At 40.5% G+C, this 18,598-nt stretch overlaps 2 protein-coding genes across 2 annotated transcripts; both read left to right on the top strand.

Annotated features, from left to right (window-relative positions):
* The first annotated feature begins 259 nt into the window (after positions 1-259).
* Positions 260-7,612, top strand: LOC146513233 (ER lumen protein-retaining receptor 2). The gene is made up of 5 exons (XM_085171391.1): positions 260-540; positions 2,475-2,575; positions 2,807-2,965; positions 4,624-4,876; positions 6,348-7,612. Exons 1-5 carry the CDS (start codon positions 450-452, stop codon positions 6,380-6,382), a joined length of 639 nt encoding a protein of 212 aa, XP_085027517.1. The 5' UTR covers positions 260-449; the 3' UTR covers positions 6,383-7,612.
* A 1,345-nt stretch (positions 7,613-8,957) lies between these two features.
* On the top strand, positions 8,958-18,306 carry LOC146513232 (uncharacterized). The gene is made up of 7 exons (XM_085171352.1): positions 8,958-9,286; positions 10,830-11,032; positions 14,000-14,101; positions 14,201-14,296; positions 14,526-14,636; positions 14,726-14,849; positions 15,501-18,306. Exons 1-7 carry the CDS (start codon positions 9,235-9,237, stop codon positions 17,414-17,416), a joined length of 2,604 nt encoding a protein of 867 aa, XP_085027478.1. The 5' UTR covers positions 8,958-9,234; the 3' UTR covers positions 17,417-18,306.
* Positions 18,307-18,598: the final 292 nt, after the last annotated feature.

The raw sequence follows: 18,598 nt of genomic DNA, 5'->3' as shown, positions 1-18,598 counted from the left end.
CCTGAATGAAACTGGATATTCCTTAAAGTAAAATTGAACTCCACGTATTTACACGTGTCTTAGTAAAGGATAGACGCTGATTTCCTGTTTCGTTTCCTTGACCATTGCAACTGGGAAAAGGGAACCTTGTATTTACTTTCTTTTTTCGTAGAACTTCAAGGCAACGTTTCCTCCAGCATAGTTTATGCAAATTACCAATCGCTCTGTCCTGATTGGCTGGGACCAAGAGCGTTTCCCGTCTTGCATTGGATACTGCGGTCTTGGCCACGTCCCCAAGCCACGTCGCGCTTGACTCGCCATTTTCCCATCTTCTGGACCCAGAAACCGTTTATTCTAACACCACAGTGTCATTCAGCGCTGTCGGATAAGAAAAATAACCGTTACCGGAGACAGGCAGAGTTCTTCAGAGAATCTAGAATCGCCCTGCTACTTGCCGCGTTCCTGCAAACATGAATATTTTCAGGCTAACCGGCGACCTCTCCCACTTAGCAGCTATCATCATCCTGCTGCTAAAAATATGGAAAACCAGGTCTTGTGCCGGTGAGTAGCCAAAGTCTTTAACTTAAGAGTTTAAGCGAACCTTAGTAGGCAAAGCATGTGTCTTCTCGTTTAATTAGCAGTTTGAGGAGAAGTGAAAGCTGTCCACCGTGGAACTTATCTGTAGTTAGTTGGAACTCATTAGCCAGCTTTTGGCTAATGTTAGCTAGCTGGCTAGTAGTCCTGTCCATTTCAGCGGTATTTTTTGTCATCAAGTAATGACAACCACTCCCGCGGCTGTCACTGTGCCTTTTAAGAATAGGACCCTGAAACTTGTCATGTGGTTCCGTCATCAGTTGTGCTACTAGCTTGTCTTGACAGTCCATTTGGCCCCAAACTAGCGTTAGATGGGGGACCTGAGGGCCACAGTACTTGATAGTTTGGCTTCGTCATTTCACCTGATTGACACTAAGCTAGTTCCACGTTTCAGCCTTACTGTTCCTGTGACTTGCTTTACTACAGCCTGGTATGACCTCTCTGACGTGGCAGCATCGAGTGCTCCCGAGTCTGCACATGCAAAGTTGGTGACTGGGTGAATGTTTTTGCTTGCAAGTCCAGCAGGTCTTTGAGGGAAAAGTAAATTGCTGCATTCTGTGAAACTTTGTCTTTCCTGTTATTGCTGTGGCCAAAGGTTAGGTTGCTATCACTGCAAGGGAGCCAGTCCCAGATTAAACCACACACTGGTGTGTGAGAGTGTAAAGGGGAACAAAATGAAGGGTTTGGATCACCTGGTGTCCTTAGAGGACTGTTGAATTCATTAATGGGTCACAAACAGTTAAATTTGATTACAAGTTGAGCAAGCAAGTAAAGCAGTTGCATAATAGCCTGTGTTTTTTAACTTGTGCAAGTAAACCATTGCATTTAATTGACATTTATTAACAGATCATGAACAGCAAGCAATGCATTTTTTTAAAAGTGCACACTCTAACATAAAGTCTTATTGCATGTGTCTTGATGCATGCTCAATCATCCAGGTAAAGAAATCCCAAAAAATCGATTATGTTCATGTGGTGCTAGTTTTGGTCAATATGCAAATGTAGTGTTTGTAAGTTTAGGGAAACTTGCAGTCAGCTGAGACTGACTCCAAGTCACTTGGATGAGTGACAAAACGTTTCTCCCACTGAAAACACTACGTTTAGATGAACCGAATCAACTTTGTGGTATTGCATGTGTTTTTCAATTCATGTTGAATCTATAATTCACATGAGTTGTCTGTGTGTAGACCAGATTGGACATTTGGTGGACTAGTTCTGCCCCCCCCAGACATCTCTGCCTTAGGCTTATTTGTTCCTGCAAATCAAAGTACTTCTGAGTGATTGCCTTTATCCCTTTCCATCCTAATGGGAGTGGCTGCTTTAACAATACTTAAAGAAGCAGAAATAAATTGAAATGACTCACAAACAGTGGACCAGTAAAGGTGATAAAACTTTCAAATGACACTTGATAAAGGAGCCATAATTGAATAAAACAATACATGAATATCAGGAAGTACAAAACCTCAGATAACTACACAAGTTTTTAGTTTAGTTTTAAACAATTATGTTGTTGGAGCACACTTAATGGGAGTAGCAGAACATGCAACGTTAGATTGTTCCTAGCAGCTTCACAATTTGTGTTTCCAAGTGGGAATACCCTGGTGGCTTTTTCCAGAGCTCTGATTATGTACAACTTCAAAAACGAGCATTTAAAGTTTAAAATCAACTCACTGGAAGATTTCTGTTATTAGTGAGTAATAGTAGTGCAGCTATTTGAGCATGAATGAGGTGAAAAAACTCTTTATAGTATTAGATGATTTAAAAAAAACAGGTTTTGTCACATGGCAACATACCAGATACTTGTTCCAATTATATAATATCCTCTGCTCCTATACTAACTATATAATAGGGAGTAAAACGTTATAATGTTAAGTTTAAAATACTTTGTGCTGTCTTTCACAGGTATTTCGGGAAAGAGTCAGATCTTGTTTGCCTTGGTGTTCACCACTCGATACCTTGACCTGCTCACATCGTTCATCTCTCTCTACAACACCACCATGAAGGTAAGAACCTGCCCCCTTCTCATCATCACATCCTGCAGCATTTCCCATCCGAGCAATGAACACAGTGTGGGCGTAACCAGTACACCAGGCCCAACATGTCAGTGTTTGCTAAACGATACAGCTGCCAAATAATTAGTGGTAGGCTTGTACGAGGTGTCCATGCTGCACAGCTGCAAGTACCTCAGGCCATTAGGTCACGAGAGTCTTAATGCTTTCCCATTTATATTTCAGATCATCTACATCGGATGTTCATACGCCACTGTGTACCTGATCTACATGAAGTTCAAGGCAACTTATGATGGAAACCATGACACGTTCAGAGTGGAGTTCCTGGTCGTCCCTGTTGGTGGCCTGGCTTTCCTGGTTAACCATGACTTCTCTCCTCTGGAGGTCAGACATTCAAACACACAGCCAGGGCTGCGCTATGATAAAATAAAATTTATGACTATATTGTTAAATCTTGAAATGACTGTTATTAGACACAACTACTTAAAGACTCCAAAAAAGAATAGATAATGTAAAAGAAGAAGAAGCGAGGAGAAATTGGTATGCAAGTTATGGAAGACAAAAGAGGGCTGTCATCTAGGTTGATTCCTACTCTGACAGGCTCTCTGCAGCACCTATAAGCCAACTATTTAAGAGCAGTCGATCTTTCATGCTGCTTCTGTGTTGTCATAGTGCCATAGATGGTAGTGTCGAACTATTAACAGAGCAGCAGGTATGGGAATCCTCATGTGCTGAACAGCAACATGGTGCTTCAAGTAGAGCAGGGCGATATGTCCAAAAATATTTATCACGATATACATTTGAAAATTTGCAATAACGATATAACTGACACTAGACAAAATACTTTACAACTCCACAACTTTATTAGTGCAAAAAAAAAAAATCAATGTATTTTCACTTAAACAAGCAGCTGTTTTATGTGAATTAAAGTTATATAAAGAAATAGCCGACATATCCTCAGCATAACCATGTATAATATCCACAAAACTTAAAAAGAGGTTATACACACACAATACAGTAATATTATGTTGAAGTGCAGTACGTATCACTCCGCGAGGCTCCTGCCTAATATAGCCGCAATGCTCCGACAATCCATCAAGCGGTGCGGCTTCGTAGCTTAGCAAAGTCGTACTAAAACACTTGACAAATTTTCAAGCGCTGTGTACCACATAAAATTGTTTTGAGGTCAGTAAACACAACCAGAATTCATACATAAGGCCCATTGGATTATAAGCGGCGACTGTCGCCGCCATGCTTTTTCCGACGTGTGCGTATGAAAACAAAGGCACTGCGCATGCGCGTTTTACCCATATTCTATCGCGATATTTCATTTTTCTATCGTTGCCCAAAATTATACCGGTATTACCGTGAACGGTATGATATGGCCCAGCCCTAGCTTCAAGTTTCCATCATTGTGGTGGAGCTCTGTTTAAAACATCTCAAAGGCAGCCGCTGTATGCTGCATTACCATCATTCACTAGGCTACGTTTTTTGCATCTTATACCACGAACATGGAGGAAACGGAGCATGCCTCCTTCAAAGCCTAGATCACGTGCATTATCCGTGACTGACATGTAGCCCAACTTGGGTCCAAACAAAGTTGTTTTCAAAATCTTTGGAAGAGAAAATCATAACTGAAACCAAAGTCTGAGGAATCACCCAGCACTTCATTCTATAGAGGGAACAGGATGCACATACATGTTAAACTCAGTCACGTGAGACAGCTGCCATGCAGCATGCATGCACCAGTGCAGACTTACTAAAAAAGGGTTATGTTTCAGTTTGATTTCTTTTACCGTGCTTCTGGCTGGTTTGTTTACATGTGCATGCTTTCTTTTTTCATGTATTTGCAACACACTGACTTGCAGAGATGAAGATCTCTGTGAGCTTGATTTTCAGTCCAGGAAAATCACTTTAACATTCGCCCAAGTACTCGCAGTTATACCCGCCATTCAACGCTGGCAAACATGATAAAATCTCTGTATGTAAATTTAAAACACACATCACTGCTGACACTCTGCCATCCATTTCCTCCACCTCAGATCCTGTGGACATTTTCTATCTACTTGGAGTCAGTGGCCATACTACCTCAGCTCTTCATGATCAGCAAGACGGGAGAAGCTGAGACCATCACCACCCACTACCTGTTCTTCCTGGGTCTGTACAGAGCTCTCTACCTCATCAACTGGATATGGAGGTTCTACTTTGAGGGGTTCTTTGATATGATTGCCATCGTTGCTGGAGTGGTGCAGACCATCCTCTACTGCGACTTCTTCTATTTGTATGTAACAAAAGGTGAGTGCTGCTGCATTTTTCATTTCATTTTTTAAATTAAATATATATTTGTTCAAACCAAAGTTGAAAATCTCTTTAATGGTAGCAGTGCAGATATGTTGTAATTTGTTTCAAGGACAAAGCAAACATGAGCACAAGATTAGATTCTCCAATCTGAACATTTTGTTTTTACTGTGTGTAGTGTTTTGTTTTTTTCTTTTCATGATTTGCAATCCTAAACTTTTAAGGTTTGTCCATGAATTGATGTCATTCATAACGGTCTTGTTTACAAAAGAGTATCAGGAAGAGATGCATTGTTGATGCATGCATCAACTACTGCATCACTATAATGAAAAATTCAGAAACGCCCTCGATGCTTCATCATTTATTGAGTTTTTAATATGAGTTTAAGACGACTTCCTTTTTCTTTTCTCACTGGTGACACAAACAACACAACCAATGCAGTGGCCATAAACCAGGCTTTACACTCATGTTTCAGAGCACACTGGGCAGTACATATAGTAGAGGTGGGAATCACCATACATCCCACGATATGATATTATCACAATACTTAACGCACGATACGATATTATTGCAATTTTTAAAAATATTTTGCGATATTCAGATTCTGTACATAAAGGTAAACTTTATCAATATTCATTTTATCTAATATCAAAGTCTCACACTCAGTCTTTCTCTCATTTCAGTTTTATTGTTGACAAACTGAACGGTTTGTATTACAGTCTAGTCCAACTTAACTGAATCAACCATCTGGTACAATTATAGCTATTCTGAACTATGCAGTTTATGAAAACTATGCAGCCCCTTCAGCAACTGAAGAATTTGAAAGTAAATTAAAAAATATAATTTTACATTAAATAAAAAAGTTTTAAACTTAATTAAAATAAAACATGTCTTAAATTAAAATAAGTAAACTGTCATGTTTATTGCTGCCAAAAAAAAGTTAAACACATTTGGACAGTGAAGGAATGTCAGGATTCTTGCTCAGAAAAAGGATCAACATGCTCTGAAGTCAGAGCACAAAAACCTTTTTTGTAACAAAATATTGATCCCTGTATTGATACATTATTAGCAAACAAAATATCACGATACTACACAGTATTGATTTTTGTTCCCCCACCCCTAACATATAGTCACTCCACCATCTTGTGGTAGAAACTGGTGTTCATCAAAATCATAGATCGACTTCAGCTGACGTCTCTTAAACACAGCGCATAGACATTTGGATATAAATAGCAGTGGCTTCTTCCCTTTGATTGCTTTAAATAATTCAGGTATAATAAGTTCCCTTTAACTACACTGATGTTGAAACAAATGTTGATGAAATAAAGTTTTCATGTAAGTTTTGGTGTTCAAGTCTCAGGCAGCAAAAAACACTAAACTGAAAAAAATTAATCCATCAGTGTGTCTTCTTGTGATGAATGCTCGCTGTCTAATATGTTTAACATAAATCTGTCCTGTCTGGTTTCAGTACTGAAAGGAAAGAAGCTGAGTCTGCCAGCCTAAGTGCCAAAGAAGAGTGTTTTGGCAGACTCAAATAGGGCGATTGGAGGGGAGGAGGAGGGGCAGCAGACACCTCTGACAGCCCCATTCCCCCAATATCAGCAGTCACTTCCTCCTCTTCCCCTCCCACCAGTGTAAGATGCCTGAGACAGAGAGCTAGCAGGAGCCACTGGCTGATCCAGAATCAGTGGATTGGAACACCTTCAGCAGCTGCTCCTTGGCCTGCAGATTTCTGTTTGATGCATCTTGCCTTAACTTTTTTTATTACTCTGTATAACGGAAGGAAAAAAAAAAGCGAGAAATGTTTTCTACATAAAATGTGTACTCTGGAGATTCGACACATCGATGGAGCTCGGGAGATAAAATTGCCTGTGATTTGGCACTGTATGATATAGAAGCAGACTTCTTGTGGTGGGATATTATTGAGCATTTTTAATAGTATTTGCAATCAAAATAAAATCTTTGTTCTTGTTTTTTTTTGTTTTTTTTGTTTTTTTTTTCTAAATCTGACTGAGGAGGCTTGTATTGAATCCCATAACTTTGATTCTGCCGTTCTGTTTTTGGCCAGTATGCATTCCCATTTGTAATGACTGCTGCTCATGCCTTTTGGTGGAAAAAAAAATAGTAGTAGATGCCATAAATTGTTCTTTTTCAAAATCAAAGCAACTCTGAAGGTAACTTTAGAATATATTTTGGTTCAAATGCTGTCAGAAATGATGGGCATTAGATCCTCAGTGTATTCTCCATCGCCATATGAAGCACGGTCCATATTAGGAGTAAACATAAACGAAAACAAACGTGTGAAGAAAGTCAGTGAACTCACCGTTAATTGCTTTCATTTAAAGTGACCGATGCCACCTGTAATTATACATCATTTCAGATGGTTCCTTTTATATGTTTGAGATGCATAAACTCACTGGTTATGTGCTGTGTGTGAAGTCCCACTGCAGAGGTCTTTTTTTTTCTTTTAGCTGCAAATGTATTTATTTTTTAAATCTTCCTGCTGGTTTCCAATAAACAGTCTGTAGAAAGTTCTACCTGTTGTGCATAATTTGACCCTAAGAAAGGAATCTCCCTATTGGATTTGGAAAGAGACTGCGGCAGTATCCTATGAAGTTATATTGGTTTTTGATAGAGTTTTCATGCTCATCATTCTCAAGTTCTCTTTTTCATTTCTCACCAGAGCTCTTGCATGATATTACCACCACTAATAAAAGCTTTGTGGGAAACATTTGTCTTAGTACTGTGATTCCACTCAAGTTTTGCTCCTATGACGTTACACATGACGGTCAGATTTATTACTTTTTCTTATCTGCTGATGCAGAAAGTCTAATAAGCTCATCACATTCTCATATATACTGGAATTTTCCTTTTTGGTGTCAGTATTCCACCCATGTTGGGGGGCACACACCAGTGTACTCCTAGTATCCCAAGCCCTGATGAATGGGGAACTTTGCCTCAGGAAGTGCATCTGATATAAATTAAGCATGCAAATAATACAGAATGAGATTTCCATTCATACCGGATTGGTTAAGGCCCGGTTCAACAACGAGTGCTTTCACTGCTGGTCAAAACTGTGCTGCTGTTGGCAGAAGACAAAAGAAGGAAGGCATGCTAGGGGGCAGTGAGAGAGAAGGAAAGTAGTAGAGGTGAGAGGAAGCATTTAAATGTAGAGACTATGACTGGTAAAGGCAGAGTGCTGGCTAATATCATAGAGTGAAGGAAGATACATATATACATATACATATATCCTGGTATGCATTGTCTTGGTGAAAAATTCAAGGCCTTCCCTGAAAGAAACACCTGGATGAGAGCATAAGTTGCTCTAAAACCTGTATGTACTTATATTATAGGGTACATATGGAGACAACAGAGACAAGACATAAGTTTGCAGAGAAAACATATAAAGACAGACAAACATTCACACCTACAGGCAGTTTAGAAATACCAAACAACCTAACCCATGTGTTTGGACTGGAGAAGGAAGTTGCTAACCACTACACCACGTACCGTGACTATTTTTTTTTTTAAATTTTAAATACTTAAATAAAATGCAGACAATAATGCATTCTTAAGCATGATACTATTCCAAACTGCAGATTTATAGACATATTTTCATTAAATGTGGTGCGTGAACAGACTGCTGATTCTACTGTTTGCTCAATCATTCGCTAGATTAATGAATTTATTAACCAACCAATCAGCGAAAAATGCATTAACCTTTTTTGTGCTGATTGTTACGTCTATTTTTTATTTATAGACTATAGAACATTTAAAAAACAGAAGCTAAGTCAAAGTGCTTTAGAGACAGACACATTTAAATTATAAGTCTCCAAAAAACAAAGAAAATAAAAGCAGAGGGGTGAGTTTTGTTCTGTTAATTATGGTAGAAAGAAAAATCATAGTGATTTAGTGATCATTAAAAGAAGAAAAAAATTGCAAATTGATTATTATCATTTTCATAACTGCTCTATCCTATATAAGTGGCCTTTTTTAGTTTAAAAGAATCATTTTTAGTATTGGTAACGGCAATACTTGCCCTGTATTTTCTTGGTATCAGACTAATACCCGACTTTGAAGTATCGCACGGCACTAGCTGTTACGTGTTGACGGGGCTGGATTATATGACGAGTGTGCTCGGAACCATCGATTTGAGCCACCCGGAACAAAAACGTCGTCGGACCAAGCTTTTTTCTTTCCCCCCATTTTTGAGTCGCGTTGGTTTTAGTCATTGTCATAAATAACAAGTGACGGTTTTAACGTGTCTGACGAAGAAAGGAGAAGTAGTGGAAAAGAAAGGACACCCCCCCTGTATTTATAGCTAATTTCTGATTGTGTGCGATCGAGTGCAGTGGATGAACAGGATGGAAAATGATATTTCAGAAGGAAAATCTACTAACTCTTCAGGTAAGTTTTCCTAGCATCACTGTAAAGAGTTTAAGTTTTTAATCAGACAGTCTGAATAACAAGCTGCTTATGTGGCATTTTAACGGAGGAGATATTTCACAAACGCTGATGAGTAGTAATAAAATATTGGGTGTCGAATAAAAATAGCACAGTTATGAGTAACACTGCCTGCATTTTCTTGAATAGGCACTTTATGCAAATACGTGCAACATCTAACATAGGCACTGTCTACAAATGAATTTGGTATTAGTTCATTTAAAGTGGTCTCGGCTTCCGTTCTTGATGCCAACAACATGTTGGAGACGTTTTTCGTGGGTTCTTTTGACTCAATCTAAATGCACTGTGGTGGAAATTTTGCAACAAACTTATAAACGGTTACAATGGACCATGTACCAGCTTTCATAGGAAGAGAGGCAGACTACACCTTGGGCAAGTTTCCAATCTATTGCAGGGCTAACACGCAATCACGCTCAAATTCACACCTATGGCCAGTTTACTGTAGAATCACCAGTTAACCTAACTTGGATGTCTTTGGACTGTGGGAGGAAGCAGATGTATCAGGAGAGAGCCAACACAATCATGGGGAGAACATAGAAAGGCCCCAGCTGGCTGGTTGATTTGAACCCACGACCTTCTTGCTGTGAGGCTGCGATGCTACCATCTGTCATGAGCATTATAAATACTTGCATTCTTAAATGTGACACTCTGAGCAAAACTCATTTGACCATAAAGTAATAGTAGACTACAGTATGTTGTATTTTTCAATTGTGAGTAGATTTCAAACAGATGTATAGATTTGATTTAATGTTGTACGGTAAATGGCCTGTATTTGTATAGCGCTTTACTAGTCCCTAAGGACCCCAAAGCGCTTTACACATCCAGTCCTGCACCCATTCACACACTGGTAATGGCAGCTACAATGTGGCCACAGCCACCCTGGGGCGCACTGACAGAGGCGAGGTATGTCAACAGTTCATTACTGGCCAGCCTACTGAGTACTACAGATGTCTGTGTATTGTGCAGGCAACGGGTAGAACATGCCTCAACTGACCAGTGGATTCCTTCTTGCTATTAGGCGATAGGGCTAAACACCACCATATACATATGAGTTTATTAAATATGTATATGCGACTGCTTTGCTATGAAAGGATCAAGGAACACAAAGCAAAAGAGCAAAACAATATTTTGGCCCTGCAGTTTAGTAAATCCCATGTTCATGAAACTCATTGTCAGAAAATTTGCACAATAAACCAGGAACTAGTTTATGGGCCAAATGACATATTTTAGTTTGGTAGTAGTAGTAATAATAATAATAACAACAGTAATAGTCAAAACAGTCAGTTTTAATGAGATATTCATTAAAAACAGACGATGAGCAGCATTTGGAGCAAGGTCACCACTAAATATACAATATGCAAACAATTGGACTGGTGTGTTAAGCCAAATATTTGTGTCTGGGTTTAAGTTATGTTTCCTTTTATGGATATTGATAATAAAACATTTATCCCCGATGTTAAAATGACCCACTTCTGTTCACATTCAGGTGCAACACTCTCCCTGACTGCCCTGCGCCTCTTGGTCCCACCACTTCGGTTGGTCTCAGCGGCCGTCTGGCAGACCATCCAGCAAAAAGCTATAGCTGATTACGGGATGCTTGAGGAGTTTGTGTCTATGGTTACAGACATTCTTCCAGAGCTGCTCACCAGCCGCCAGCGGACTGAACTCAGCCTGGGCCTCAGAGCACGGGTGAGTTTATCAGCATCTGCAAATGAAGTCATTGTAGATTTGATGGATTTGTACTTTTTTGCCTTCGTCTTTCACGTCGATAAGAGGTTTGCACGCCTTTTGTTCTCTTATTCTTTGGCAACCAGCTTCACGAGGACTGCAGCATTTCCAACAGTTGGCTGCTTTTCCATCACTCTGTGCTCTGACATGTCAGTTGGTTCTAGGTCATTTGATTGGGTGGCCATTGCCACTCCTCCTACATCCTTCCTTTTGGGAACCACACACTAAGATACCATCTGTTCACCTTCTCTGTGTCTCAGAAGACATTGTATCCACAGTCAACATTGTCACACTTGGATTATGCAGTCCAAAATCCAGATTTCCACTAATCTAATGTCCACAGTCAGCTATATTATTTCTTTCAGGCATTCTGCCACAAACACAGTCATGTTTCTACTTCTCAAACCTTTAATCTTTAAGTAGATTGTGGGAAAAGTTTATAACTCTAATATAAATTAGATATATATTAGTTTATAGCTTCCTGCAAGCTCCTGTAATTAAGCTTGCAGGAAGCTTGCAAGCTTAATTACAGGAGCTTGCAAGCTTCCTGTAATTGATCATTTAATTACATTTAATTATTAAATGTAATTAAACTACATTAAATTACATTTAATTTAATTACAAGCTAGGAAGTAGAATTAATCTACATCCTAGCTTCCTGTAATTAAATGATCAAAAGCATAAGAAAATCTAGCACTCCCTAAATCACCACCTGAAGATGTGTCTGCATATACCAGTCACAAAGCACCACGCATTGTGAAGTTTCCTGAATACACTTGACTAAGGGCATTTAGATCAAATGATGTTACCCAAGAACCATTGCAATAAGTGTAGAGTGTAGAGCAGTGTCTGGATCTCAAATAATTCACCAATTGCAGTATGGTGAATACACAGAGGCCAAGAAAAACAGTGGTTGACAATGTGAATTGTTCAACATCAACGTGCCTGTACAGAGTGCCGGCGTATCCATCACCAACACAGTAGCATTCCATTTGGTAAAAGACAATGGGCTGATATTTATATAGCACTTGTGCAGATAACAAACAAAGTCTTAAATTCGTGCACACACGTATGCTTCAGTGTAGGCATCAGAGGCAACTTGGCTTCATGCTTTGGTGATGCAAAGACTTACACATTAGCGGGAAAGTCCCCTCAATCTGAATGTGAAAGTAGCGTCTACGTGACAGTGCTGTAGAACCGTTTTGTCTACAGTCAATGAATAGTTAAGATTAATAACTGTGATGATCTTAACATTGAGAATATTAATAATTAATTAGTTGTGCCGTTCAGCAATTAAGCCACTAAGGTGAAATACGATACCAAGCATGACTAGAAACTTCCACACAAAACCAAAACAAATTTTGACGGATCCCCTCTGGACTTAAATCAGTGTTGGTGCTGTTTTTACATTTCCATGTGGAAGTCTCATTTCTGCTCTGGATCTTCTCTGATCTGTTAACCCGTTTTCTTTTATGGAAAACGGTTGAAATTAGGGATGCACCGATACCGATGCTGGTATCGGGTATCGTGGCCGATACTGTAAAATGTGTGTGTACTCGTACTCGTAAAAGTTAACCGATACCATGAACCGATACTAACTTATTTAATTAATCAGAGGGTGGCTTGTCATTTCTGTTGTAGTTTTTTAGATTGGCCACTAGGGGGACATCCCGCGGTAAACAGGCACAGGGTTAGGCGAGTGAGACTGGCGGCTCCAGATAAAAAAGAGAAACTGGAGGCTGCTGTAGCTAGGCTAAACAAAATGTCAGCAGTGTGGACTGGAACAGCCAACTTTAACTCAGGTTTTGGAAAAGCGATGAAAAATGTCAAGAGAAAATCCACAGGCAGTTAAAATAACAGAGGCTCTGACTCATTTTATCGCTCTGGATGACCAGCCAATGCCAGTCGTGGAAAACATAGGATTGCACCGTCTTCTCAGCATACTCGAGCTGCGATATGAAATTCCAGCAGAGAATAAAATAAAACCTGTCTTCCAATTCATTGCATTTGTGTGTGTGTGTGTGGTAGAAGTATCGGTTTTTGTACTCTGTATCGGCAAGTACTCAGATCCAAGTATTGGTATTGTATCGGTTTGAAAAAATTGGTATCGTTGCATCCCTAGTTGAAATGACAAAAGTGAGTGGGACAGGTTGTGCTACCTGTTTGTATTGCTGATAAAAGCCGTGCATGCTGGCAAAAAATGCAGGTTACTACTGTTAAATAATCCTTTCTCAGGTCTCTCAGGACCCTACAGTCTCATTTCTGATGATTTAGGTTGCCCAACCCCTTGAAAATTGAAATAGTGATCGTTCATGTCCATCCATCCATCCATCTTCATCCGCTTTATCCGGGGCCGGGTCGCGGGGGCAGCAGCCTAAGCAAAGAGGCCCAGACCTCCCTCTCCCCATCCACCTCCTCCAGCTTGTCCGGGGGAACACCAAGGTGTTCCCGGGCCAGCCGAGAGATATAATCTCTCCAGCGTGTCCTGGGTCTGGCTCCTCCCGGTGGGACATGCCTGGAACACCTCACCCAGGAGGCGCCCAGGGGGCATCCTTGTCAGATGCCCAAACCACCTCAGCTGGCTCCTTTCGATGTGGAGCAGCAGCGGCTCTACTCTGAGCCCCTCCCGGATGGCCGAACTTCTCACCCTATCTCTAAGGGAGAGGCCAGCCACCCTTCGGAGGAAGCTCATTTCCGCCGCTTGTATCCGTGATCTCGTCCTTTCGGTCACTACCTACAGCTCGTGGCCATAGGTGAGGGTAGGGATGTAGATCGACCGGTAAATTGAGAGCTTCGCTTTTACACTCAGCTCCCTCTTCACCACGACGGACCGGTGCAGCGTCTGCATTACTGCAGCTGCAGCCCCAATCCGTCTGTCGTCATGTTTGTTCATGTCACTCTATTAAACATCAGTTTCTTTGCGCTCAGCTGATCCTGGAGTTATACCAGCGTGAAGCTCCTGCTGACTTTGAGATCATCCAGCCACACTTGGACAGGATGCAAGTGCTCATCAATGCATGGCTAGTGGAGGTGATTTCATTGTTTTTTTTCTGTTATTGTGACAGTATAATTTAGATTCCCAAAACAGCTTATTATCATTATTAATTGTTATTATTATGAATTATGCAGGCTGGTGCTAGTAATGTAGAACTGCCACAATCAAACTTTGTGGATCTTGTAAAGAGCTTGCAGAATGATGCTGAAGAGAGAGAGCACTTCTTTCAGGTCAGTATTTGTTTTTTCACTGCTTTTTGGCATCCTAGATAATAATACCATATAAGTGTTATTATTTTATTATCAAAGCTGGAGTACTTTCATTTTCAAGTAGTAGTAGTGGTGGTAAAGTAGTCTAGTATGTGTAAAGGTGTATTTTTGAGTTTACTAAAAGCGCCAGCAGTGATATTTCTGTATGTTTTGGACGTTCATGTTGTGCTTTCTTGTCTGTGCTTCTCAGAATGTTTTCCCTGTAGAGTTTGGTCCTGCATATGATGAAACACTTCACACTTTGATGTGCCTGTTTTTATCCAGATTTGAAAAGATTCTTCATCTTCAGTCATTCCAGCAGGTACACAAAAGTGCTACTCAACATTACCCAATTCTATTTTAAGCTAGATTAACAAATGTACGCCGCTCTTTCTTTTTCATTTTCAAAAGGTTGCCTCCATGTTTGGTGAAGCTTCTTCTGCTCTCAAGGACTGCATGCAGTTGGTGTCTCAGTGTGAAGAGCTCAAAACTCTGCTGCAGTATCAAAAACACCTTAACCAACTAGATCATATAGGTAAGTAGTTACAGATTTTCTACTCTTAGCTCTGTATCCCTGATTTAGCCGTCTCAGGCACATGGCTCTGGCTGTGAGCGCTAAAGGCCCCGCCCACTTGCAGTTTGCAAGGCACAGCTAATCGGAGGAAAGTTACCCTAAAGGTCTGTTGAGTAGCTAAAACAACTTGTTTCAGATAGCAGATTTACTGCGAGGCTGAAACAAAGGACCAGTATAAGACAAATAAGGATTATTTTGAACTGTGAACCATGCAAAGCTACTCTAGTAGAGTCTGACATTGGAGACACTGGAGCTGATTTTTAATGGGTCCACTTTAATGGTGTGTATTTGGCTTGTGGCAGCCTCGCTTCTGTCAGTCTGCCCCAGGGCAGCTGTGGCTACAACCGTAGTTTGCCTCCACCAGTGTGTGAATGCGAGAGTGAATGAATAGTGGCATTGTAAAGCGCTTTGGGTGCCTTGAAAAGCGCTATATAAATCCAATCCATTATTATTATTATTATTATTGTGAGATTGCTGCTTTGTGGTCAAAAAAATAAATCCAATGTTCTCAGATTAGTATGACGTGTGCAATAATGTAATAATGAATGGCACTTGGGTGTAGGGCTCTGTTCTTGTTCACTGTTATATGACACCTTTTTTTCGTCTTTTCAGATAGTTCTCTGGATGGTGAGTGGATCATTTCAGCTCTAAAGCTTAAAACACAAGCAAAGGGCAGCATTTTGGATGAATTGTTATTTTTATCAGATTCGGAAAAGGAATCACTGACGTGTGAGACCAATGATGGTAAAAGCGATTGGATTCCTGAGCACAGTGGAACACAGTTGCCTTTAGGAGATTCAACAAAACATGACGAAAATGTAACTCTTCAAAGTCAGACAGATGGTTCTAGTTGCCTAATCAAAGAGTGCCACGTTCGTCTAAGAAGACTTGAACTGCCACTGTCTTTCCAGTCTCGACCTGTGAGATCAAACAGAGGCCTAAGAATGAAAAAGATTCTCCAAGAGGTGAAAGGAGAACTCTGCGGAGAGGCCCTACCTGCTGACAAATCTATTTCCACGAAAGCAAAACAGTTCGAGAGGGTTTCTCAAATGCTGTCAGACAATGAGGATTCAGGCAAAGACTCCTCATACATGGCTCCCATCAGTACTTGCAGTGAAGATGACTCCTGGTCTTACTACTCGGATAAGGACTCTTGTCATAACGCTGTTAGTAGAAGTCCCAGTGTAACTGATTCATGGTCTCACTACTCAGACGATGAGTCTTCAGTTGTGAGTCCTGTTAACAGTTTCCCTGAAGATGGTTCAGTTTGTAGCAGCTCAGACGAGGACCCTTCGTTCCTGGGTCCTAAACATGTGTCAGATTCTAGCAGAAATCGGGGCACTGCTGGCATAAAGCATAGCTCTACCCAACACACTCGTTTAATCCAGTGCTTTATCTGCAAAGAGCATGTCAACACAACCCTGAGAATTCACATGAAAACCCACTTTCCCACCAATGACTACGCGTGCCCTCGATGCGACAGCAGGTTTAAACTCATATCCTCTCTGAAGAAGCACTTGAATAAGACTTGTTATGAATATGCTCAGCATCATGTAGATCCAGGGAATCCAGATGAAGTCAAGAATCTTTACAAATGTGACATATGCCAAGAGGCGTTCAAGTACAAAGTTGCTCTGCAAAAGCATACGCTGACCCACAACGAGCTCTACTGCAACGTATGCAGAAAAGTCCTTCGAGATGCTGCGACGCTGGCAAGGCACAAAGTTTCACACACTCCGTTTCAGTGCAACCGCTGCGACAGGTCTTTCAGTCTTTTCAAGCCCTTACTCAAACATTACGAAAACACCCATAAACTCAGCAGACCATTCAAATGCAGCCATTGCCCCAAAACTCTCCCCAGGCTGCGATTTTTAATCATACATGAATGGCACCACACGGGCCACCTGCCGTTCCGGTGTTCTCAGTGCAGCCTGAGATTCAAATGTGATTCTGAGCTCATGTACCATGAGAGGGTCCACACCAGAGAGAAGCCCTATCTGTGTGCAGAGTGCGGCAAGACGTTCGCCCAAAAGTCCAACATGTTGCGCCACCTGCACTTCATCCACAGCGAGTCTCGCAATGAGAAGAAGTACTCTTGCTCTCAGTGCGAGAAGTCCTTTAAAGAGAAAGGAGCGCTGAAAAAGCACCAGAGGAGCAAACACTTACACGAGTTGTTCCGCAGTCCATGTCCGACCTGCGGGAAGATGCTTTCGGCATCGACGATGAAAAGGCATAAATTAATCCACACTGGAGAAAGACCTTTCAAATGCACCGTGCCTGAATGCGAAAAGTACTACAGATCAACCTCGGAGGTTAAGAAACACATTCTCATGCACCATACCACAGAAAGACCGTATAAATGTGACATCTGTGGAAAGGGGTTTGTAAAAATGTGGTATCTCAATGTACATGCTAGAATACATTCGGGAGAAAAACCATTTGTTTGCCATATCTGCGGCAAGGCCTTCCTAAAGGCCTACAGCATGTTCAGGCACAAAAGACTTCTACATACATTTGTTACACATTAACTACGTGACACAGGAATGCTTGATTGGTTAAGGGAAGTAGCTTCTTGGTGTGAATGCGCATTGAATCTGAATTCTGTCTAATGGGCAGCAAGGAGCAGATGTTGCAAAATCATTCCCTATTTACTATTTAAAGTATGCATGTTTTCATTTGAACCACTTGTCTACCACGAGTGAGTGATGACAGAGGTCATTGCCACAGGAAACCAACCAACTGGACAAAAAAAAGAGAGAGAATCAAAACATGTCCAGCTAACTTTGTAACCACTTTGAGAACCCTCCAAATGCTTGTTCAGGGGTAAAGTTAGCAGTACGTTTTAGGTTAGAGTTAGGCACTTAGATGGTTAAACCTCAGGTAAAAAGTGTGTGAATACACTGATGCCAGTGAATTACCTCACAAAGATACCTAGACAAATGTCTTCTTTGAGCTACACAGAAAGAGGACACAGATTCAAATAGTCTACAATGAAACTGAAAAAGTAGTGGTTCCAGCATTTAAATACTTACAGTCCCACAGTTAAATGTACTCTGTGTGGGGCACAGGCTGCGATGACTGTTGTCTAAGTCAGCAGCTGACGGTACAAAGAAAATAGAAACACTGTAAAGTAAACACAATAAAAATGCAGGACACATACTTGAGGTGAAAGAGTTCAGCTCGGTGTATAAAAGATCTTTGTGACTTCTCCCAACTTCAATTCATATGAAGAATGACCATATTTGTTTCATGTGTACTTTGTATTTAGCAGTATTTAGTTTGTTTGATTTTACATCATATATTTTTTGTTCTTTTTCATGTTGTGTATAATGTGTTTTAGGCACGAAGCAGAAAAGTGAGCAGCATTCAGCTTCTTCTGTGAAAATGTCAGAAATGTGTTTTGATCATTTTCATCTGTTTTCTATCAAAAAATTAAAATGGTGAAGCTTTCACTTAAAATAGTGATCTTCCTTTCATTCATCTAATTTTGTGGGACTTTGCTCATGTTTTTTTTTGTTTTTTGTATTTGAAAATTGGTAAATCCCAAGATTACAATAAACTACTTAAATCTACATGAGAAAATGATTGCATGATTTTTTTTTATTAAGAGGAAGAAACTCTTTAGTGTAGAAATAAAAGAAGGAAGGAAAGACAACGGTACAAAGTGTTATAGTGAAGAGCAAGTTGATAATAATGTGCTTGACTCTTCT

Source organism: Neolamprologus multifasciatus, chromosome 8 (assembly GCF_963576455.1).
Source record: "Neolamprologus multifasciatus chromosome 8, fNeoMul1.2, whole genome shotgun sequence".
NCBI classification, from domain to species: Eukaryota; Metazoa; Chordata; class Actinopteri; order Cichliformes; family Cichlidae; genus Neolamprologus; species Neolamprologus multifasciatus.
The sequence above is the reverse complement of the archived record's forward strand: the minus strand, read 5'-3'. Positions and strand labels throughout refer to the sequence as shown.

Coding starts and splice junctions, on each gene's coding strand:
- LOC146513233 (XM_085171391.1), top strand. CDS start 450: ATGAATATTTTCAGGCTAACCGGCGACCTCTCCCACTTAGCAGCTATC. Junction 2,576..2,806: donor TCTACAACACCACCATGAAG/GTAAGAACCTGC, acceptor TTTATATTTCAG/ATCATCTACATCGGATGTTC. Junction 4,877..6,347: donor CTATTTGTATGTAACAAAAG/GTGAGTGCTGCT, acceptor GTCTGGTTTCAG/TACTGAAAGGAAAGAAGCTG.
- LOC146513232 (XM_085171352.1), top strand. CDS start 9,235: ATGAACAGGATGGAAAATGATATTTCAGAAGGAAAATCTACTAACTCT. Junction 11,033..13,999: donor GCCTGGGCCTCAGAGCACGG/GTGAGTTTATCA, acceptor CTTTGCGCTCAG/CTGATCCTGGAGTTATACCA. Junction 14,850..15,500: donor TAACCAACTAGATCATATAG/GTAAGTAGTTAC, acceptor TCGTCTTTTCAG/ATAGTTCTCTGGATGGTGAG.